This window comes from Silene latifolia, chromosome 6 (assembly GCF_048544455.1).
Source record: "Silene latifolia isolate original U9 population chromosome 6, ASM4854445v1, whole genome shotgun sequence".
In the NCBI taxonomy this organism is placed as follows: Eukaryota; Viridiplantae; Streptophyta; class Magnoliopsida; order Caryophyllales; family Caryophyllaceae; genus Silene; species Silene latifolia.
In genome coordinates this window covers 139623327-139649051 of record NC_133531.1, presented here as the reverse complement: position 1 = coordinate 139649051, position 25725 = coordinate 139623327, and the positions used below count along the sequence as shown (strand labels likewise).

Here is a 25725-nt window from a genome sequence, read left to right as displayed (position 1 = left end):
TAAGAGGGCCTATGTCTTGATTGGATCTCGACACGTACTCAGAAAGTTTTGTGATGCAAATGTATACATTACAAAGGAAAACGAATATGTAGTAAGGTTGAGTAAGGTACAAGAAGTTGATAAAACCTACTAACCAAAGCCTTCTCATAGGCTAAACATGATGAGTCATGTCATTTCAATTGAATTGAAATGAACAACTACATACAAGATCAAATTAGATTATAGAACATGAAATAGTAATCAAGCATTGACTATTCATATGTGATAATCGCATTTGTCGTTCGAGTTTTACTTTAAAACTCTTTTATTATACCTGGTTGCATCCAAACGGGTTGTAGAGACAATTGAACCCCGTTAAAGTGAACACGGATTAGCATGGTATTCGCCCATAGTCACTTGTATGAGGTGACGTCTCGAAGTGACTAGAGTGTGATGCGATTGATGGCAAGTTCAAGTACCATAGAGTCATGCGAGATGACTAGTCGATCACATAGGCAGACTGTTAGGAACATTTTGTCGGGCCTTATGACCGCTTATAGAGTTCTGGCAAATTTATATAGCCTGGTCGTGGCGAGAGCTACTATAGTATTCAAATGAGTCGATTCTTTTGACTAAAGACTATTCACCTAAGATGGCTCAGTTTCAGATTAACTTTGATTTGTGTTACTACGACCTTCGTAAATGGGGTCAAATGGGCATATTTTGGGTTATGATGGCTGTGGCTAGTCGAAGGAAATGAGTGCGATAGGAATTGTCCATCCCCTTGTCAGGGTTAAAACAATATCTCAGGGCCACTCGAGGAGTAATGAATCGGAAATGCGTGGCCACGCTCGGAAGGTATCCGAGTGGATAAATCCGGCCAAACAGCTTATTCTCCGGATCGAGGAAACCACTCTCGATATGATCACTTGCAAGTACGACCTGAAAGACACCTTGCATTGAGTGGGAGATAGTAATAGGACAAGAGAATTGGTGACGCACACTTGTCGAGGACAAGTGGGAGATTGTTGGGAAATGTGTCCTCAACAATAGTGCGATCACATGATTTAAATATCATTATTAAAATCTCATTTTAAGAATACATGTGGGATGTAATATTTTACAGTCAACTGGTCCACACATATCGGTAATGATTGGCTGACTAGAGTTTGACATTACTGTCGTGCGACGGTGGTGATCAGTTGATCCCCTTAGGTCATACCTATAGGGAAATACTCTTAATTGATTATTTAATTAATCATATACTGATATGAGTTAATTAAATTGCTTAAAATTGACGGATAATTTTGTGAGTATGATTTACGTATCTTATTGTAAATATGATTAAATAAGACACGGTCTAAGTAATCGAATTATTTTATTACTTGGATGAAATTATTGTTTAAAGAAACAATTGAAACGGAATGAATAAAATATTATAAATACAGAATGTTGTAGTTTATAATTTGGAAACCATTTTTGGTACAAGTAATTACGAATTACTAGTCGATTTTGTATATGACATATTTTATGAGTATATGTTGATTTTTAATATGTTAAAAATACATTACAATTTCATATGTCAAGTAACATGTCACATATGTTAAAATTGACAAATGACAAAATAAAATGGACCATCCATTTTATTTTGTATGTACCGAAATAATGAAGGAGTTAGTACACATAAAATTGTGTTAATTGTTTAGTGGTAGACACAATGATAAAAGCTAACTAGTAGGCATGCAAAACCTAAGCTTTTGAGAAGAGCAAAATGAAAAGGTATTGGGCATCCTACCCAAGCCATTTTTTCGGCCACTCCAAATGAAAAGAGAGAAGAGCTTTTCTCTTTGATTATTATTCATTCTTCCCATCAAATTTTCTAGTGTAAGAAAATTCATCAATACTCTCTACAATTTATGATAATTCTAGAGAAATAAAACTCACAAATATTACCATCTCTTGACCGAAATTCTCAAGAGTAAAATACAATTTATTTGTATCAATTTTATTGTAAAAACCATTATTATTACTAGATCTAAATAGTATTGGTTTATTAAGATGTATTCCTTGGGTATATGCTTTTGGGAGGGATTCTACACTTGAATCCTTGTTCTTCCATTTGGAAAGCTCAAGAACAAGAGAGAAAGGTGATCTCTCTTGTGCCCATTAAATCGAAATCCAATGTAAGAATATGATTTCTCCTCTATTTTATCATATGTTTGCATGCATAAAATCCATATTTAATTTTATGACAAATTAATTTATAAACATATATGAATATGTTAGTATGTATATGAATCTACTTTTCCTTCATCTTCAGTGGTGCTAGTATACCCTCATAGGGAATTCGGTGAAGATAGGCTAGTAACAACACCAACACACAACCATTGACAACTGTTTGAGAAGCATTCTCGAAATACCTCCTCACTGATGTACATAGTCTATCCAAAACAAAGGAGCACCAATCCAATCGAGCTGCGAAACGTCTTCTAATACTTTAAAAAGTGACTTGTCAACTTTTCGTTCGGAGTTTGGTGATAAGAAACTTGAAACAGAAAATAAAATGAACAAACACTTAAAGACATCACCACCATTCCCGTGTTCACTGAAGGCATTAACAACCTTATCCAAAGTCAGGTCTTCCTCCTTTGACGCCTTAAGTACATCCATCCATTTTTTAACTAAAGAAGGATCTTTAGTTTGCCCTTTTCCATGATGTGTCACAGCCTCAATTTTTTTGCCAGGATATATTGGAATTCCCAAAATGTCATGAACATCGTCGGGCGTAATATAATACATGTTACCATTTCCCAAACTTTGAATTATGTTATGCGGGTTAAAATTCTGGACTAACCAAGGAACGATGCCTAAAGGAAGGGTCTTCAGTTTAGTCATCAGTAACCCACCAAAACCCGAATCTTTTACATCCTCAATTTGACGACTAGTAAGATCCTTCACTCCCATGTGGAAATAATTTGGGTTGCACTTGGTGGCATAGTTTTTCTGAACACTGAAAAGAACAAAAAAGTTATCATCTAAAAAGTATTGGTAATAAAGTTTTACTAGCTACACAATTACTATGAAAACTGATGGTTTAACGGTATAAACATAACCTTTAAAGTTTGAAACGATTCATTATAGCGGTACCCAATTAATCTTTGTTAACTAGTTAGAACACCCTCAATAACTACTTCCTAATACTTAAATAAAGCTCATTTAGATGCTATATGTTCAGTTCTAAGTCACGTTTTGCTGAATTCCTTTCGGGTCAGTTTCAGAAATATAATACATCGGTGGCATCGACATGTTGTCTGTTGTACAATAAACAGAAGTTAAAAAATGAACTATCAATATATGGGCAGAAGATGTGGCTTGTGCATCTAACAAATGATTAGTTGACATTAATTGATATTTTATAAAGAGAAAGTATTATCTATAGATCCTGTAAAATGAATGCCATTTACTGTGAAAACTAGAGTAACGGCTCATGATAAGTCCAATTTATATACATTTTATCCCCATATTTTAGCTCCAATTTACATGTCATTATGCACTAACCTTAGTGATATTGAGCTAATATTTGCTTTCTAGTTCCATTTATATGTTTTCTCATGTTTTGTAGGAAAATGAGCTAAAATGAGCCTAATTCTACTCAAGTACAAATACTAGAAGCATGAGCTAAGCTAAAGAAGAGATGATGAACTAACATGGAAGATGTTCATGGACTTGCATGGATAAAATGATTGATTAATTTGAAGAATTACAAATGCAAAGTCAAGCCCATAATTCACAAGTCAACATGTAACACCCGCGAATTTTCCATTTTGGCAATTATAATTTAATTAACCGTTCTATTGTCTCATTTATATTTTAAATTATTTAATTTAATTAATTTCATTATTAAACATGATTTTTATAAATATTATATTTTTAAAGCTTAAGTTATACAAAATAAATATTTTGGTCGGATAATAATCCCCTATATACTAAAAGAATAACACTCTTCCAAATATTCCCGCTCAGTTTTCCCGCCCAAGTATTTCACATACTAAAATAATAAATTTACTTGCTATATATATAATATAAACCAATATACCAGCTACTTTATTTCACAATATTTACATGCTAATTATTCTATACCATAAATAACTATTTTCTTATTTTTTTACACAAATGCAACCTCCTCTAAAATAAGGAAACAAATATTTCTTTTATTAAATTATTATCACCTTTTCATTAAATAATCTTTTATACACTCTAAATTAAAATAAAACAAAATGGTATAAATATAAAAATTATAAATTCGTAAATCTTTCATTAGTGCTATTATTATATATAGAGAATGCTTAACACGTACTTAATCCGTATAAAAAATTATAAAGTGATATTATTAGTTTCATGACAAAAAAATTCATCAAAATCATTTAAGAAAATTTATAAATTTAAATCGTTAGTTTTGTATTACAAATTATATTTTCATTTAAATACACATTTTATGACTTCAGTTAGTTCTCTTTTTTAGTATTCCATCAGGTTCAATATTTTTTTTCTAATATTATAACAAAATGGGTGAAATATGAAAAATTATTGACGTCTCAATTAGAAAGCTATAAATAATATATTAAAAAGTAACAACTCTATATATACCGCGCATGCATGCGCGGGATCTATACTAGTGATAATAATAATAATAATAATATTTTCCGTCTGGAGTTGTAGTGGGCTCGAGACGTAAATTCTAGTGTATATCGACTCAATTTTGCTTGTTGGGCCTAGTATGACCAATGGACTCACCTACTACTCCTTCCTCCTCATAAAAATAATGAGGGAAACCCTAACTACACCTCCCTCCTCAATTTTTCAGCATTCATCCTCAACAACAAACACCATTTTTACACTTTCCTCTTAGAAATCTTCAAAACACCATAACTTGCTCAATTCTTGTCCGAATCAAGTGATTTTCGCGTCTATCTCTCCCTCTCATCGCCCTCCATCTTTCTAGGTAAGAAAGGAACCGAATTTCATCCATTCATGGGGCTTTCGTGTAATACTACGGTTTTCTATGTCTATGGGTACTCTATCGAGTGGGCCTTACTCTGTCGAGTAAGGGTGTTTTGCGTTTTAAAATAGTTTATGACCTGTAGGGTACTCGATCGAGTAGCCTTGGTACTCGATCGAGTAGGCGGCACTCGATCGAGTACGTCAGTTACTCGATCGAGTAGCTCGATTTACGGGTAATGTTTTGTCGGGTTTTGTTAATAATGCGAATAGGTATATAAAGCTTTCCGTCATCAACACTAAACACTTTTATCAAACCTAATTACTTCAAAAGAGATTTCAACCTACGTACTTCGCATCTTTCGCGTTATTGACAAATCCCGGAGCTTGAGAGGTCGGATTTCATCGTTCTTTGTATCATTGTGATCCTTGCGTCAAGGGTAAGTCCTACGTACCATTTTTTATAGCATTTGGTTAAGGTTGTTTAAACCCTAATTTTGGGATTGGGGGTTTTCTATGTTTATGTTGATGTGGTAGTGATTGTATGATCATATGTTAGGAGGAGGATTCGTAGAAGAGGAGTTTTGATAACAGCGGTTGAGAACGTCTGATTGTATTGGATTCCAGGTAGGGTTTCCCTACTCAGTATTAGTCCCATAATGTGTTGGTGGTGATTTGTGATTGTTGATTGTTATCATACGAGTATTGTGACGGTTGTTGGTTTTGATTGTTGTTTAGTAGTTGTGATTGTTTGTATCTGTCTGTGTTCTTCGGAGCGCGTCCGTGGCTGAGTGGAGTCACTTGCGGGACTGGCTTCACGCCCATTATTCGCCTTCTGTGGAACCCGCCACAGAAGGGATGTGCACATTAATAGATTTGGGTTTATCGCTCGACGGAGATGAGCGGGGATTAGGTGGGAACGGCTGCGGTCCCCCCACTGGCGGCATGGAGTGACCTGTTGTGATGAGCACTCTGGCAGGGCTGTACACTTTAGTGTGTAGTCAGTATTGTGGAGTTGGTGATGGAGTTCGGAGTATATCTGTGACGATTGAACTGTGATGTGTGTTGTTTGTTGAGTTATGTAAATTGTGTGATTAATACTGACCCCATTTATTGTTTTAAAAACAGTGGTGATCCATTCGGGGGTGGTGAGCAGTTATTGAGCAGGTATGATATGACGCATATGGGATAGCTGGGATGAGTCATCACGTGGCAGTTAGAAGTCTTCCGCTGTGTCAGACGATGTTTTTATAGCTTTGATAGTTTTAGCAGTAGACCGTATGAGAATCTTGTATTTCAGTTTTAACAGTCTTGGTTTTGATCATGTAATCACTTTAAGCTATATTGTTATTTAAATTATGTTTCATTATTGTCATTTGGTTATCATTGCCTCGGGTAACCGAGATGGTAGTACTTCCATGCCTTAAGTGGTCCTGGTAAGGCACTTGGAGTATGGGGGTGTTACAAAATGGTATCAGAGCGACGATCCTGAAACCTGTAACCAATGAACCTAATGAATAAAGGGAGTCAAATTAAAATGAACCCGGGGTAAAAGTTGTAGGAGATAATGAAAAGACTTGGGAGACGTCCTAAAGTCGCGAACTCGCCCTACAATTTTGAACCGGTCACATGGGATATGAGTCGGGATCGCTATGTGTTTACCTTGTGTGTTATGTATCTATATAGTAAGGTGTTGTATGAATCGATGGATGCATGCATGTGGAGGATATGAGATGTGTAGTGAAGGATGATGATGATATGATTGTATTTGTCGTTGATTGAATACATGAATTGCATGATAGTTGGTTTACAATGTTGTTTTGAATTGTTGGAAAAGTACATGAGAAAATGAATGATGTGGTGGAAAAAGGGAAGTAGATAATCTGATAATATGTGATGGGTAATGATGCCGCAGGATGAATGGTTTATAATGTGTCTATAATACTAACATGTTATTAGGAGGTGTGATAAGATTATGCATAGTATGTTTGCGTAAAGTTATATATTAATTTCATATACTTGCCTACTGTTATATCATATGCACTTGTTAGATGAAGAATGTGGTTGAAATGGATGAATTGATTGGAAAAGATGGAGTGTCAATTGCATGAGAATATGAATTTTGTGAATATGAATATGGTTATATGACGAAGTGGATTTGTAATATTGTTGCGTTAGTAACATGGAAATAGGATTTGTAGTGTATGAGTATGTTTTGCGTTACGAAAAGTTATAAAATTAAAGCATGCGGTTAGTACATGATTAATAAGTTAAATAATATATGTGCATGATGGATGTTGTTGCTTGACTTTTGAAGGTAGTAACATGTGATTAGCAATACCGGTTTTATGAGTATTGAGCTGTCTTTGTCTACCTTGTTGTTGTTTAAGTCGTTTGGAAGTAAAATCAAGTAGTTGTGTTTTCGATTATAGAGAAGTTGTCTTTAAACTGTTATAACTTGAGATGCATAAATGATTTTAATGTAATTCTAATTGGAGGTGATAACTTGTTCTTTTACGATTCTAACGATAGGTCACACGCCCAAAACGACCAAGAAACGAGTGAGTTATGACCGTTTTACGAAAACTGGACAGTGTTGAGAAATGCGTAGGGTACTCGATCGAGTGGCCCTTACTCGATCGAGTGCACCTTGGTACTCGATCGAGTACCCCTTACTCGATCGAGTACCACTTACTCGATCGAGTAGCCTTGGTAATTTGTTATACGTGTCTCTGACTTTCACCTACTCGATCGAGTTACTCGATCGAGTGGCCTGTACTCGATCTAGTGACCCCTATTTTGGGTCATATGCTTATCTTTTGACTTCGTTACATATTATGTTTAATTCAAAGGTGTTATTTTGCTTCTTTATGCATTGTTTTACATGTATGTTGGTCCTGATGCGTAAGTTACCCAATCTTATGATGTAAGGAGTGGCACCCGTGGGGAGTTTGAATTCGGTGAGGACATGAGTTATGTATGGTTGTGATGGATAGTGGAAAAAGAAAAGGAAGATTGGCAAGGTTTAATTGAGGCATAAAGTATGTTTTGTGAGACGAGATGAGTGATATGATTGTGTGTTGAGTAATGTAAAAGTAAGTGAATGTGGGCAAAGGGCGATGTGAGTTTATGGAACGTGAGAATGAAAGAATGAAATGAGAGACGCATATGGTGGTAAATTTGGATGTTTAAGGATTATGAAGGGAGGTAGTTATTACTCGATTGGTTAAGAATATATGTAATGGAAAAGTCGTTATAGGTAAATGGAAAGTAATGGTGTTTTAAGAGCTTAGATTGAGTTATGCAGCGATGTGGGTTTGTGGATTGAGATTTAGTGTGGGAATTTGGTTATCAAGAGGTGGAACTGGTGTGTGATTTCCTTGGGCAGTTAGCAGTATGAAACGAGTTTTGGGATTGAAAAAAAAAAAAAAAACGAGATGGAGTTGACTGACTGAGTAGATTAATTGGTGATAAGTGAGAGTGATAGCATGATAAGAGAAGATCTATGGTAAGGAAGAGTGAGATAATATCGATAAGAAATGATGGGATTTGAGTTTTGGAGCAATGAGAAGGTAATCGGAGCACTAAAGAGTTAGGAAGAAGTACTAAGGAGTTTTATGGTTAATTGATTTTGTCAAGTGTAAGAGAAAAGAATGAGGGGAGTAAAACTAGGAAAATATTGACCGGAGTTATGTGATATAGAGGTAAGGAGTCGTCGAGATGTGTGATACCAATCATGAGAATGTTAGTTAATGGTTATATAGGAGTTTCGGGACAACATGATTAGTCTTGAGTTTGGAGGAATTAAGGAAAGTAAGAAGTTGGTAGAATATCTGCATGATATGAGATTTTGGTGGAGAGTTAGATGATGATACAATTAAGGATAGTATTGGGAGGAATGTTGAGGTAATTTTGTTGATGGATTTGATGTTCGTTATTTGGGATGTTAACCAAAGATAGGAAAGAAATCGTGATGTTTCGAGATGAGTGTAAGAGGTTTGATGTCCGGACAGTGGTAGTGTTATGGTTTGTGACTAGTGGTTAAGGGTGATGGTATGTTAGAAAGGTAGCAATTATAAAGAGGTTGATTTTGTAGAGACCAGATTGATATGTATGGTTGTGGGAGAGTATACGATGTGGTTATATGAGGCGGTTGTTAGTAGTTGAGTATTAATGGTATGGTTACATTTGGCAGGGGGTGATGAATATGCGAATGGGAGAACATATTATGAGGGGTATACGAGTAAAGCTCGGGTTAGAGGTAACTTTTATCAGGTGGTAACTTACGTGATCAGGATTGACTAGTTGGATGTGATTATGGGTCTATGTTATATATAAATGTTCGTGTGAGGTTCTGACCTCACAAGAAGTGGTATGGTATGATAATTATAAAGTTGTTATCTGAATGTTCTGTAATACATGTTGGATACGATAACGTAATGGAATGATGCTTAAAAAGGTAATGATTTGACTGCTTTGGCATGGCTAGTTATGCTTGTATGTATTCATGATATATTTTATTCCGTGATATGGTGTGGGGGATGATATTCATGAGATTCTTATCTGTTTTATTCATATAATATGTTGCGTTGTGTGGACAGCGGGGGCCCACGGGGGCGCTTGGGATGAGAGGAGAAACAAGCGTTTGCATTTTATATGGAGTCGCCACCAATTTTTATGGGAAATTGGAACCGTTCGAATACCTCGCGTCATGTCAAGACACAAAGTAGAGACATGAACACTAAGCAATCGTTACCCTTAGCATTCTATGTCTAGAATGACTCTCGTGGATGCCAATGAACACGGGTGTTCACAGATATCTGGAGTAAGGGGTGAGGGTACGTATTATGAAGCTCTTTTGATCGAACACCTAATCCCGCCCGCCTCGATAGCGGCCTCTACTAATGATTAGGGAAGTTATTTATACTCGATATATCGTCGATTGTATGCATGCAATGCAACATCCATAAATTAATCCTAATATGTGAAGAATTAGCTAAGTCGGTTAACAATTAGTTAACATGCAATTAATGTCGAAGTTGGGATTTATGTTCAATTACATGTGAAGGCACGTAAATAAATCATACAAGCGCGATAAATAATACAATAATTATGAATTACAATAATGAAAATTACAATAATTACAACGGGATAGGCGATTTATGTCGGAAATACCTTTAAAACGGATAATTTGAGAAAAAGAAATAAAAGAATTAAAAGAATAAATTAACGAACAGATTAGAAGGTGATAATACGGTTAATAGTTAATTTACGTAAGCTAATTAAACTATGTCAAGGCAGAAACGGAGTTCGAGAGATAATTCAACAGAACAATGCAACAATCATTAAGCGTCTGTTCCCTTGGCCTCGGTCTAAGGCGGAAGCCGTAATTGCAAGCCGTTAATGTTAATTGGTGATTTTATTGATTGATTAAATTATTTGACTCGGATGAAAGTGATTAGCAGGTTATTTAACATATGAATGAGTCAACAAAGCATGGATGAGACGGAACTAGGCGAATTAATTATTACAAAATCAATAAGAGGATTAATGAATTAAACTAACTAAACAAATTAATTAGACTAAACATGATGAATTAATGAATTAATGACGAACATATGAATAAACAGATGAAAATATATCAACGATGAATTCCAGAAATTCAATATGAACGAATTGAACTTCTATAACCCGGATTGAATTTATTGACGAAAACCCGCAAATATTGGATTACTTGGGATTTAAGTCGGATTTTAATGAACTAAACATGTGAATGAATATTAAATAATATACATGTGAATTAATGAGCTATTATGACGAAGAATTAACAAACAAAACAAACTTTGACGAATTACAGAGGACGAAGGAAGAAGAAAGGAAGCAGGAACTGCGGCAGCCTCACGAAGAGGCGCAGCAGTTGCTGCGTCCTTTCTCTACGGTCTGTCTACTGGAAATCCGTAAAAAGGGTAAGGCATGTTTTAGAAATCGGTTTTAATGATATTTTCGACACAAACCTTACAATTGATGATACAATAATAAAATATAATAAATAAAGAGAAATATACACCCTCAGACTTACATGTTTGACGAAACGAGAAGGACTAAGATATCGATTAGTGATGCTCGACGCGAATGCAATTGTGGACAAGGCCCTCGGGAACTGCGTCCGCGGGATCCACACTAGGCATAATCGACTCGAGGTTCTTTCGAATCGAATTAAGACAAATTAGAGTCGCCACCAAGTTTTTTGGGAACTTGGAACCGTTCAAGTCAACTTTACACCTTTCATCGAAAAGCATAAAGCCAATCGACTACGAGTGATTAAAGATAAAGACTTGTACCCTATATCACTCGGTTTGAATGACTCTCGTAATCCAATGGTATTTAGACGGATCTACAAACCATAGATCTTGAGTAAGGGGTGAGGGTACGTGTTAGGAAGCCCATTAGGACACCTAACCCCGCCCGTCAATAACGGCCTCTACTAAGTCAAGTATGGATTTCAAACAAGGTCATAGCTACTACGATGTATGATTTGCAAACATTGTTTTCGAAAACCCTAACATGTGAAGTTCCTATGTCGATTTAGATGCAACTAAACTAACTTTGTCAAAGTTGTAATTTAGCATGTGGGTTGATTGATCCAACAACATATAAAACGAAAGCAAACAAGGCTTAAGGGGGAATGAGGGAGCCGTGGGATCTACCTATTACAAACCAGGCATTTCATGCCGACACAACAATAAATTAAAGATACAACTCGATCTAAATACAATTGTTATATACGACACCATACACGATACATTACACGGCCATCCGGCCTAGAAAACCGTGCACAAAGGGGTGGCCCACGGCTTACATGACTCACGGCCTTGGGTCACTCCTCGTAATGCGTGCTTTCGCTTAATCTTATCGAATTAGACATAGGGCTACGCACCAAAGCATGCATTAGCATAAATCGGGCCATGTTGCTTTAAACAACATGCGATTTACTACGCTCTTACATGCATTGGGACACAACCATCTAACCAAACAAAACTAAGGTTTTTGAAAGAGGTTTTGACTCGATAAAAGGAAACTAACTTGAAAATTACAACTCGATGAACAAACGATAAATTACAAGCAATGAAACAACGAAAAGCAAACGGTATAAAATCGAAACGAGAAAGGTAAAGAAAACGGCCACCTCACGGCCCAAACCACAACCACCCTCACGGCCAAGACAAGGCCAACCTAGTTCCTAGGTTAAGTTCATTAGTTAGATCGAAACGAATTAGAAAACGAATTAGAAAACAAGTTATGAAACAGGTTGATCGATCGAGAAGAAACGCGCGGGTGTGTATTCTACACGGCCTAAAGGGTCCAATTAGGTCACGATATCATAAGATTAAAGCTTACTCGTCGAGTGTTAATAGGAAGGTGCTAATCACGCACTCCTATGCTAGCGAGAAATCAAGTGAAAAGAGAGATGTATTCAATTAGGTTACAGAATTGTTAAATCGATTTTTTTAAGGCTATGTCGATGCCACCTAATATGTCTAATTAGGTTATTTAATCGATCTAAGATAGTCTAAACAAATCATATGTTAACAATCAGAGGTTAAACTAGCATACAATGGACCCTAGGGTATGTCGAATTGGCCGAAACAAGCAAAGGGTCAGAATCGAGGAGCGAAGTTAGAAGTTCGTTTTATTTATGCCCTACCTTGAACACGAGGATATGTAAATGAGATGGGGGTGTACGACCGACTGATGTAGCGGATTTATTTTCCCATCTCAAGTCAACGCGGGTGTTCATGGTGGTACTTTAACTCATACTCGGACTAAACTAGTTTCATAGTTAATTAAACAATCGATTAAACAAAACGATAAACGAATAAAAACAAACTATAAAAAAAACAAACATAAAAAACGAAATAAAAGGGAGAAAGAGGAGGATTTGTTGCACCCTCAACCTACATGTATCGTTGACACCGTCTTGGGTCGTAATCGATGGTAGATCTTATCTCGAGAGGCCGTCGTCGACGAAGAAACAAAGCAAACAACACGTTTTTATCAAATCTGGACAGCAACTTTCAAACAGCGATTTCTCTCTCGTTTCACGGTGAAAATTCGATTTAAAAGATGTTTTGAAAACTAGAAAGAGAGAAGAACAGAGATCTTAAAACAAACCACGCTCGTTTTGAGTTATTGGGCACGAAAAACGAGCACAAACAGAACTGGACAGACAGGAACAAACCGCGAAAACAGAGTGTATAACACTCTGTTTTTCGAGGGATTTTGTGTACTCTCAAGGGCAATTTGGCTCGTAAATCTTTGTCTAATATGTGGATGGATGTTGTATGATTAATTAGGAACAAGAAACTCGAATTTTGATGGAGGTTTGATGGAGGAACGAATTGTTTCTAAGAGGACACACAAACTGTTTCAGTTTGTAAGTCGGTTTTGTGGAGGGTTTTTGAGAGGCAATTAGGGTTTGTTTCTGGAGTTTAAAGCTTGTAAGTGAATGTAGTATGTATGTAGAACTTAGAGGAATGAATGTATGGCAAAGGGGTGGTATTTATAGGGAATTAAAGTAGGTTAAAAGGGAGGAGAGGCAGACGGGCTCATTCCCGCATAGCTGCTGTCCAGCAGCTTTTGTGAGGGTTTGAGAGGGGTTTTCTTGGTGGTTAAGCTAAGGTAATATGGGTAGGATACTAGGGTATGGGTTAGGGTTAATGGGCACGGGTTTGGTATCTGTTTGGAGCGGGTTTTGGGCTCGGGATTGAGCTGCAAAACAGGGGGGCTGTTTTGTGTTGCGGGCTGTTTGTGGAATATTTGGGACGGGAATTGGATAGGTTTTATGGTGTTCTAGGTGCTGGGTTGTTGTGGGTAATGTGGAGCACGGGTTGGTGGTGATGGGTTGCGGGTTTGGACCAAGTTTGAGTCGGTTTAGAAAGGCTTTCGATGGGCTACGCAAACACGGGTAAGGGAAAGAGTTGGGCTGTTTTGTGTATGTTTGGGACGAGATTTGGAACGTGGATATGGGGGTTCGAACTGGGGTTGGATGGGTAAAGGCCTAGGTTGGTTAGTGTACTCGAGATTCGTGCCAACTCGTAAAGAAAACGGGCTCAAAAAACCGAGCTGTAATCGAGCTCCAAAACGCGTGGTTGAAACGAGTTTTCGATTTTCAAATTCGATTTTTCAAATCAAATTAACACATTAAAATAAATGATTTTTCAAATCAAATATACTCATAAAATGATTTTTCAAATCAATTAATTATTTTATTTTCAATAAAATAAATTTGAGAAAATAAATTCAAAATAAAGCAATAAAATGAATTTACCTTAAAAAGCTTTAATTTAAATATCATTTAAATTAATAAAATGCTCCTTCGACAACGCTCATTCTACATCGTAAAACGAACCCAAATAACGACAAATGACAACTGAAGAATACATGTGTCCTATCATCATCAGGTGTTTGTCGGGTTCTCTATAAATTCCAATATCGACGGATACGGGTATCTACAGAGCCCCCACTTTGACTGAGGCTTGGACAAGGCGAAAGTCAAAGTATACCCCAGTCCCTCTCGACCGAGGATTCTCAAGGGTCGTTTATAGTCCATTAGAGACTTGCGTATGTAAGCTCGACCATAAGAAGAGATCATACCAAACTTCGTCGGGATTAACTGTTGCTTCTGTTGCGTCGAATTATCATCGTTGGTCGTCGACCCATAAATTGCATACATGGTGGATTGAGCCTTATCCTTAGGCGCCTACGTATCCGTTTCTGACGGAATCAAACCCGCGTCGTAGTTCGGCAACTGCTGACACATGCCCAAAGTTTATCATCTGCTGGCACTTGTCCGAATGGGACGGGACTTTCCATGGAGGTTGCCGCCGCTTTCATCATTTGCTTTCAGCTACGGAATTCTTCCATTTCATACTCTTGTATTGACTTGAATTCTTGGTGGATATCATCCTTTACATATTGATAATGGTCTCTGAAGCCAACGGCTTCAGAGCCCCCAGTTTGTGATGGCTCTAAAGTCGAAGACTTTAGAGCCCCCAGTTGAAGCATGTCCTGCTATATTTGAAACACAAAAAACGTACTAGCAATAATCATCACATAAGCACATTTGGATCATCGATCTTAAAATTGGATTATTTGAAAGATTGGGTCATCGACCCGAACATTGAATTTGAAAATTTTGAATAATTGGGCCATCGACCCGAAGTTTAAATTTGACATCACTTGGTATGTTGGGCCATCGACCCTTCAAAAATTGAATTTGAAATTTTGAATTTCGAAAGATTGGGGTCATCGACCCGAAAAGATTCCACTACTTGGATCATCTATCCATAATTCGCAAAAAGTTTTTGGAATTTTGAAATTTCTGAAATTTTTTGAAATCGAACCTTGATGGGTGAGCATGAAATACGACTCAGACACTCTGTATGACTCGTAAACCACGTGGACGTAGCCCGCTACCGTAAAACAAAAAAGGAAAATAAAACCGCAAGTGTGCACGGGTTTTAATTCAATTATTGACTTGTTGGGGGTAGAAATGTAAATTGGCCATTCTGGCGCCAAACGACGACAAATGGGAATCACAAGGTCGTCGGACTTGGGACGGAGATATCATATGGCGTGGGCGTGCTCCCGAGGGCACATGGGAATCAAGATCACTTGGCATTGACAAGGTGGGTTTAACTCACGGAGCAACAACGTTGGCTTCGCCCAGACACTAAACACAGACTGATTTTATGAGAACACTTAGACATCACACATCACTCTTGTTGGGAACATTCTGTCACTCTTCTCCTCGCCTCCTTTCTTTTCAGCGAGTTTTTATCATTTCTTGCCACCGCCTTCTTTCTTTTCAGCGGGCTTTTACTATTTTTCTTCCACGCCTTCATTCTTTTCAGCGGGTTTTCATATTTTCTGTTCCCAACACAAACCCACATCTATATGACTGAGCATCTTTGCCTACACCGTTAGATAAAGCTTATTCCGAGACTTGAAACTACTCATCTGAACCTATATCCTTATCCTAGCCTACATCGAGTGCTAAGACCGACTCAAACAAAGGTGGCTTCATTTAGACTTAGTTAAGACCCGTAATAAACCGACAAGACGACAACTTGGTTGATGAGTGGATTGAATCCCTTATTCTGAAGGACTGCCTACGTATTCGTGTGGAGCGAAATCAAATCCGACGTAGTTCGATCATGGTGCATAAACATGGCATTTTGATTGTGTGTACACACTCGAAGGTTTCACCTAAGGTATCATCTCGTATCCCATTCTAGCCTATAAGGTACTGTTAAATCCCGTGTCTAGGGTTGGTACAAAAGGTTGTGGTGCTTTGGGATGTGGAGCTTGGTAAAAAAAAAGGTTTGAAAGGTAAACCTTCAGAGGTTCGTTTTGTGGTGCTAAGGCTAAGGGCTATGGCTTCTGATGTGGTTGGAATGGGTGTCTCGGGTTTGATGAAACCCGAGTGCAAATGGGTTGGAAAATGATGTGGGTTCAAATTTCCATGTCTGGACCCTAAAGGCTGGGTGTAACAACACAAGCGGAATAATTCTCAAAATTCCCGATTATCCCTTTGTAACTGTCTCAGGAAGGACTTAGAGGGTAAAGAGGTTACTACTTAAGCTTTTGGGCTTCGCCCATTGAACTTCAACTATGGGTACTTGACTTGACTTCTGGCTCCCGTAACTTCGACATCCAACCAAAAGCATTCTGCAATAACTTCAACATTTTTTTTCTTTTTTTCTTTTTCTTTCATCACTTTTCTTTTTCTCCTTTTTTTTCGTCTCTTTTTTCTTTTTTTTTCTTTTCTTTTTCTTCCTGAAAATGATTTTCCACCCATACTGCTTGCTACCATTGAATTCACACTGAAAACTGGGCTTCGCCAACTAAATTGGGTTAGAACTAACAATTCCTTGTTAAAAATTCCTGAAAATGATTTTCTCTTCTCTCTTCGAGATGGGATGATTTTGTTGGGGAATAGGCTTGTCTTCCATCATCGATAGGGGAAACAAGGAGCTAGTCCGGGTTCGTCATAGAATCATCTAAAAGCTTGCCACAAACATTGGTTCAGATGGAGGTTTTCTACCACCAGACATGGAATAGGTAAAGGAATCAAACACGGGATCCTATTGTACCTTACATTTTGAAACATGACATATTTCTACCCCAGGGATGCCTTTGAATGTGTTGTGCATTTAATCATGCTTTCGGAATGATTGAGGATTGAAAACAAGACAAATTTGGAAACGAAACTGAAACTTTTTATTGGAATGATAAATGCTTAACAGACTCGAAGGAACGACTCCTAGGACACACCTAGGTCATCGCGGAACAAATGACTCAAATTCAAGAAAATAAAGTCCTAGACTCGACTCAACTAAAATAAGAAAACAGATCCCGACTCATAATTTTCAAATCTGGTCTTGAGCTTTCTCTTGTTCAGCTGTCAGCTTAGATGCTCGATTCTGGTCCTTGATCCCTTTGATGGTATTCCTCCATCCTGAGGTAGTCCTCTGAGGATCTACGCCAGTGATGAAGGTTGGTGAATCGAATTGTCTTTTATTAACTTCGTTAACGAGAGGAGTACATTCTAGAGCAAGACTCCTGACTTGAATTTCATTCTTCGGGTTCGGCAAGAATTCAGAGCAATCCACAAATATTTTCCCGATAAACACTCCTTTCCAGTGACATGGGTGGATAAGATGGGAATAGTCGACACTATCTTCGGTAGAGACAAAGTTAGTGTGGTCACCAAAGGGATTGGTGATGTTGTTGGGCTTTATGGCTGGGATTGGGAGCGTTCCGTTCTCAATCATGTCTTGAATTTCGTGCTTTAGTCTAAAGCACCTTTCAGTATCATAGCCTTTCCCTTGATGAAAGGCACAATAGGCATTTGGTTTATACCATTTACCTTGTTGCTCAGCGGGAGGGTCCGGAGTTGGACCAATAGGCTTTAGCTTTCCTTGGGCTATAAGCCTTTGGAGAGCGTATGTATAAGTGCATCCAATATCGGTGAATGCCCTAAGTGTTTGGCGCTGCGACTTCTTCGGTTGCCCTTCTAAGAGATTGATGGCTTCATCAATATGGACCGTTGCTGGGGCCTTGGCTTTAGACGACGAGGCCCCTTGGTATCCTTTTGGCTTCTCAGCTTCAGCCATTCGGACATCGTCCTCTACCTTTATCCCGATTCTTATCAATTCTTTGAAAGAACCAAAATTCTGGTATTTCAGAGCATTACGGTAAACAGGTCGTAAATTCTTCACGAACTTATCTACCATTTCAACTTCATCAGGCTTCTTGGCTAATTTCACGCTTTCAGCGCGCCATCTTGCAAGGAATTCAGTAAAGCCTTCTTTTTCTTTCTGCGTCATCACCTCCAACGTTCTTATGTTGGTTTGGATCTCGACATTATCAGCATAGTGCTTGCAGAACTCCACCGTAATATCTTCGAAAGTGGGGAAGTTCTTAAGGTCAAGATTATAGAACCACGCCTTCGGGTGTTCATCTAGAGATTGAGCAAAGATTTCGAGAGAGCATGTCGGCAGTACTCCCTTCAAGCTAAGTACCCCTTATAGGCCTTAACATGGTGGATGGATCTTCTCGTGCCCTTAAACTTTGGGATATCGGTGAGTACCATGTTTGTGGGCAACTTATCTGAATCGGGGCATAGGCCCTAGCATTTTCATAGTGGATGTTCTTCCCACAGGAGAGTTTCGACGGTCTTCGATGAACTTGAACCGTTTCTCCAGGATCATCGAGTGGGGTAGATGGAGGGGAATCTTCACCCGGCTTAGATTCGATTGCATCCATTCGGGTCATCATGAGGTTCACGGCTTCAGTAAGCTTGTTAACAGCATCTTCCATTGCTTGACGTCGGGTTTTTGGCGGCCTTTCTACAAGAAAACCCCGTACCGAGTCAATATTTAAAGTAAGAGCCCCTGCACACTTAAGGACACGACCCCAACTTGACTCAAACAAAGACTCGACTTGAGACTGACTAACCAAAGGTTCGACTCACGGTTGGATTTAGACCTTGATTCATTTTAGACTCGGCAAAACGACATGACTCAAATTGTCATAGCACGATTCTAAACCGGACTCAGTGTGACTAAACCCGTGATTGGACCAACATAGTCCTTAGGTTCAAGTGAAACGTCCTAAAGGGCCTAGCTTGGACGTTTCTGTGGACTATCCTAGACTAAATGGTCGATCAACATGACTCAAGGCCCAAGAGGTGAGCTTGGGTGACCCAACAAGGTCGTGTTCTAGACTCCTAGAACGAACCACACCCGGCCTAACACGGCCAAGACCCGGACACTACCTGACGCATTTCATGCTTGGTTGAGGTTCGAGAGGCATTTTGGATTGATTTTGAAAAAACGAAAGATTGATTCGAAAATGAGATTTGAAATGGGCAGCATGCCGGCTATAAAAGCTCATTTTGGGCCGAAAATTCTAGTCCTATTTGGGCAGCATTCCGCGTTTTTAAAACCATGCTATTTTGAAAGTAAGTTGTTCAAAAAAAGTTCGGTTTTGAAAAGGACATGGAAAATTTCGAAAAGACTCGGGAAAACAATTTGCACATTGTCATTCTCATGTTATAAGGATGTATGCTCCTAGACATCTCTAAGTCTCGGCAAGTCTTCTACAAGAAGGTCTATGCCCTCCATCCTTTTGCGGTCTTATAGAGCAAGGTGTCTTAAGGTAGAGTACCTAGAAGATCGTCCCCACCATCAAGAACCACGCGAGGTGAAGTGGAAGCGAGCAATGTGCAGCTTCCTAGCATAGTGGGACGTCGCCCCCCACGCATCAGGAAGAAACGCTGGGACGGCCCGGGCAAGTCCTTAAGGGTTTATGCATGAATCGTAGCACTATGAGTAATGTTTTACTTTCCAACACTTTCTTTTCAAGTTTCACCTCGGAGGAAAAGACCCTAGAAACAAAGTGTAACTAGTCCTCTTTTGTCCAGCGGAGTCGCCAAACTGTGGACAAGGCCCTCGGGAACTGCGTCCGCGGGATCCACACTAGGCATAATCGACTCGAGGTTCTTTCGAATCGAATTAAGACAAATTAGAGTCGCCACCAAGTTTTTTGGGAACTTGGAACCGTTCAAGTCAACTTTACACCTTTCATCGAAAAGCATAAAGCCAATCGACTACGAGTGATTAAAGATAAAGACTTGTACCCTATATCACTCGGTTTGAATGACTCTCGTAATCCAATGGTATTTAGACGGATTTACAAACCATAGATCTTGAGTAAGGGGTGAGGGTACGTGTTAGGAAGCCCATTAGGACACCTAACCCCGCCCGTCAATAACGGCCTCTACTAAGTCAAGTATGGATTTCAAACAAGGTCATAGCTACTACGATGTATGATTTGCAAACATTGTTTTCGAAAACCCTAACATGTGAAGTTCCTATGTCGATTTAGATGCAACTAAACTAACTTTGTCAAAGTTGTAATTTAGCATGTGGGTTGATTGATCCAACAACATATAAAACGAAAGCAAACAAGGCTTAAGGGGGAATGAGGGAGCCGTGGGATCTACCTATTACAAACAAGGCATTTCATGCCGACACAACAATAAATTAAAGATACAACTCGATCTAAATACAATTGTTATATACGACACCATACACGATACATTACACGGCCATCCGGCCTAGAAAACCGTGCACAAAGGGGTGGCCCACGGCTTACATGACTCACGGCCTTGGGTCACTCCTCGTAATGCGTGCTTTCGCTTAATCTTATCGAATTAGACATAGGGCTACGCACCAAAGCATGCATTAGCATAAATCGGGCCATGTTGCTTTAAACAACATGCGATTTACTACGCTCTTACATGCATTGGGACACAACCATCTAACCAAACAAAACTAAGGTTTTTGAAAGAGGTTTTGACTCGATAAAAGGAAACTAACTTGAAAATTACAACTCGATGAACAAACGATAAATTACAAGCAATGAAACAACGAAAAGCAAACGGTATAAAATCGAAACGAGAAAGGTAAAGAAAACGGCCACCTCACGGCCCAAACCACAACCACCCTCACGGCCAAGACAAGGCCAACCTAGTTCCTAGGTTAAGTTCATTAGTTAGATCGAAACGAATTAGAAAACGAATTAGAAAACAAGTTATGAAACAGGTTGATCGATCGAGAAGAAACGCGCGGGTGTGTATTCTACACGGCCTAAAGGGTCCAATTAGGTCACGATATCATAAGATTAAAGCTTACTCGTCGAGTGTTAATAGGAAGGTGCTAATCACGCACTCCTATGCTAGCGAGAAATCAAGTGAAAAGAGAGATGTATTCAATTAGGTTACAGAATTGTTAATCGATTTTTTTAAGGCTATGTCGATGCCACCTAATATGTCTAATTAGGTTATTTAATCGATCTAAGATAGTCTAAAAAAATCATATGTTAACAATCAGAGGTTAAACTAGCATACAACGGACCCTAGGGTATGTCGAATTGGCCGAAACAAGCAAAGGGTCAGAATCGAGGAGCGAAGTTAGAAGTTCGTTTTATTTATGCCCTACCTTGAACACGAGGATATGTAAATGAGATGGGGGTGTACGACCGACTGATGCAGCGGATTTATCTTCCCATCTCAAGTCAACGCGGGTGTTCATGGTGGTACTTTAACTCATACTCGGACTAAACTAGTTTCATAGTTAATTAAACAATCGATTAAACAAAACGATAAACGAATAAAAACAAACTATAAAAAAAACAAACATAAAAAACGAAATAAAAGGGAGAAAGAGGAGGATTTGTTGCACCCTCAACCTACATGTATCGTTGACACCGTCTTGGGTCGTAATCGATGGTAGATCTTATCTCGAGAGGCCGTCATCGACGAAGAAACAAAGCAAACAACACGTTTTTATCAAATCTGGACAGCAACTTTCAAACAGCGATTTCTCTCTCGTTTCACGGTGAAAATTCGATTTAAAAGATGTTTTGAAAACTAGAAAGAGAGAAGAACAGAGATCTTAAAACAAACCACGCTCGTTTTGAGTTATTGGGCACGAAAAACGAGCACAAACAGAACTGGACAGACAGGAACAAACCGCGAAAACAGAGTGTATAACACTCTGTTTTTCGAGAGATTTTGTGTACTCTCAAGGGCAATTTGGCTCGTAAATCTTTGTCTAATGTGTGGATGGATGTTGTATGATTAATTAGGAACAAGAAACTCGAATTTTGATGGAGGTTTGATGGAGGAACGAATTGTTTCTAAGAGGACACACAAACTGTTTCAGTTTGTAAGTCGGTTTTGTGGGGGGTTTTTGAGAGGCAATTAGGGTTTGTTTCTGGAGTTTAAAGCTTGTAAGTGAAGGTAGTATGTATGTAGAACTTAGAGGAATGAATGTATGGCAAAGGGGTGGTATTTATAGGGAGTTAAAGTAGGTTAAAAGGGAGGAGAGGCAGACGGGCTCATTCCCGCATAGCTGCTGTCCAGCAGCTTTTATGAGGGTTTGAGAGGGGTTTTCTTGGTGGTTAAGCTAAGGTAATATGGGTAGGATACTAGGGTATGGGTTAGGGTTAATGGGCACGGGTTTGGTAGCTGTTTGGAGCGGGTTTTGGGCTCGGGATTGAGCTGCAAAACAGGGGGGGCTGTTTTGTGTTGCGGGCTGTTTGTGGAATATTTGGGACGGGAATTGGATAGGTTTTATGGTGTTCTAGGTGCTGGGTTGTTGTGGGTAATGTGGAGCACGGGTTGGTGGTGATGGGTTGCGGGTTTGGACCAAGTTTGAGTCGGTTTAGAAAGGCTTTCGATGGGCTACGCAAACACGGGTATGGGAAAGAGTTGGGCTGTTTTGTGTATGTTTGGGACGAGATTTGGAACGTGGATATGGGGGTTCGAACTGGGGTTGGATGGGTAGAGGCCTAGGTTGGTTATTGTACTCGAGATTCGTGCCAACTCGTAAAGAAAACGGGCTCAAAAAACCGAGCTGTAATCGAGCTCCAAAACGCGTGGTTGAAACGAGTTTTCGATTTTCAAATTCGATTTTTCAAATCAAATTAATACATTAAAATAAATGATTTTTCAAATCAAATATACTCATAAAATGATTTTTCAAATCAATTATTTATTTTATTTTCAATAAAATAAATTTGAGAAAATAAATTCAAAATAAAGCAATAAAATGAATTTACCTTAAAAAGCTTTAATTTAAATATCATTTAAATTAATAAAATGCTTCGTCGACAACGCTCATTCTACATCGTAAAACGAACCCAAATAACGACAAATGACAACTGAAGAATACATGTGTCCTATCATCATCGGGTGTTTGTCGGGTTCTCTATAAATTCCAATATCGACGGATACGGGTATCTACAGCAATGAAAGTGCCCTCGTAAGAGGAAAACGATTAAGTTGATTGATTAAGTTGATTAATTAATTGTGGAGTTGGTCAAGTTGGTCGGTCATGCAACGGAAAGGCTGGTACTCAGAAGGATCCGAGCTTACGTGGTCGAATGTTCAAGCACGTAGACGCCAAAAAGTAAGAACAAAGTCTAGAATGCAAAGGGAGAAGAGAAGGGCGGACACTCGCGTGAGAAATATGAGGAGCGAAGGCTCCTATTTATACTAATCACGCGGGGGAAATATGGAAAGGAGAGAAAGATCCGAAAATACCCGACTTAGGTTAAACGCGGAAACTTGGACAAAATGAAAGCCCCGGGAATAGGCGCAAAGAAATGCGTCCCTTGAAGAGGCGCAAAGACTTGCACACGTCCTTTCCCGGGTAGGTTCCTCTGCGCGTAGAAAACGCGTTTGACAGCCTGTCGTATTTTAGACATAACTTTCTCTACAAGACTCGGAATAAGGTAATTTCGGTGGCGTTGGAAAGCTAAGAAAGAGATCTAGAACTTTATGTGAAATAGGCCTGACACAAAAAAGTCGTTATCACCTCGTAAAGCGGGCCTAAAAGTCGGGTTATCATTTTAGCTAAATGAAATGCACATTTTGTAATGTAAACTTTTAGTTTAGCCTAATGAAGTGACATGAGACTCAAAATGAGATATAATCTCGACATTTTATGACATCCTAACCTTAGGTAGACAAGCACATTGCTTTGACTCGGGATTTGACGGTTTTAGGAAATGAAGACGGTTTTTGACCCGGACTCCAAATGTACTCTAATTACTGTCAAAACGACCGTATCGGCGCGTAGATGACAACTAAGAAGTAGACATTAATGTTTGAGCAATCACTTGACGATAAACTTACGAACTGTCACAAATCGTTCCGCGTACCAAACATGCGGCCCAATCATCACCGGGTGGTTTGCGGGAGGTGCAGAAACGAGGTGTCTACAGAGCCCCCACTTTGACTGAGGCTTGGACAAGGCGAAAGTCAAAGTACAGCCATCAGGTCAATCGAAGATTACAACCTGACGACTATGGCGACGCGAGGCGGCTCAAGGGGTCTGAACCAAGGACCTGTCGTCGGGAACATTTTAGAGTCTGTCGACTATCGGGGAGGGTCGTTTAAAGTCCATTAGACTACGTAAGGAAGCTCGCCAGCCATAAGAAGAGACCATACCTGAGACTTCTTTCTCGAGATGCTTCCGGAGTTGCGTGGGAGCTAAGGGTAAGCGTAGGAGCTAAGGTTAAGCTTAGGAGCTAAGGGTAAGACCTAAAAGTTATGTAAGGATTTGTTCTAGGGCGTGGGGGCCCTAAGGGAAAGCATTGACGGGAAAGAGGCCAAATGTAATATCAACCTAAGGGGTAACCAAGGTTTGGGTGTAAGAACTCTAAGGAAATATGATCCTAAAGGATTATGATCCTAAAAGGAAAAGGTGATCCTAAAGGAATGTGATCCTAAGGGGAAAAGTACATGAACTCTAGGGAGTTTGGGAACTTAAAAGAAGCTAGGTGTATGAACATGGGTATATGAACTTCAAAAGACGGCTGGTATGCGAACTTAAAGGCTTATGAACCTAAGAGGAATGGGGATCCTAGGGTTAAGTTTATGAACTACTGGGTTACTAATTCTTGTTTCAAACGCGTGAGGTATGAGAACTCCTAAAGGACTTATGGGTTTATGAACCTAAGGATGATGGTGTGGGAGCTTAAAGGTTTATGAACCTAAAGGAAGCCATTTTGGGATCTAAGAATCTAGGGGTATGAATCCTAACTTTGGGTTTACGAACCTAAGGAAAGAGACTCTGGTTTGGGAACTTTTGGAGAACGACACCTCTGCCGAACTCTATGAGGAAACAAAAATGTCAAGGGTAGCAGGACGTAGGCAGGAACTGCTGAGGAGAAAACTGCTTGGATAGTCTTCAAGAAATATTGTGAGTAGCAGGACACAGGCGGGAACTGCTGAGGATAAAACTGCTTGGGTAGATGTCAATCTCCATGTCTTGAGAGGGAAAGTCTATCCGCTTACTCTCGTTGGGGAACATAATGAAGGCGTGTCGAAACTCCTGTCGGGAAATACTTGCTCGTTGTGACAAGCAAGGTCTTGGTAAAGTACTGCTTTCGGTAATTACCTGCATGGTTAGTATCCACACAAGAATGCGATCTAATATATGCACATAAGAAATTATTATATGGACCTCGAATGAGGGAACACATAGGCTTGTAAAAGTCGTTTCTTTATAAAAGTTGTTTAAAACTTGTTCAAAGAAATTTGTCGTTTGTAATGCGTTATGCATATTCAATGGGCTTTAGACATACGGCTTATCATGACATAGACCTCAT

The 25725-nt window shown here is 39.0% G+C and overlaps 1 protein-coding gene across 1 annotated transcript in view; it reads right to left on the bottom strand.

The window, feature by feature from the left end:
- Window positions 1-2403: 2403 nt before the first annotated feature.
- Window positions 2404-25725, bottom strand: part of LOC141588812 (uncharacterized) — a 111079-nt gene continuing 87757 nt past the window's right edge. Inside the window, exon 3 of the mRNA XM_074410236.1 lies at window positions 2404-2989. Coding sequence (XP_074266337.1) covers window positions 2404-2989 — 586 coding nt within the window. The remainder of the gene's footprint in view (window positions 2990-25725) is intronic.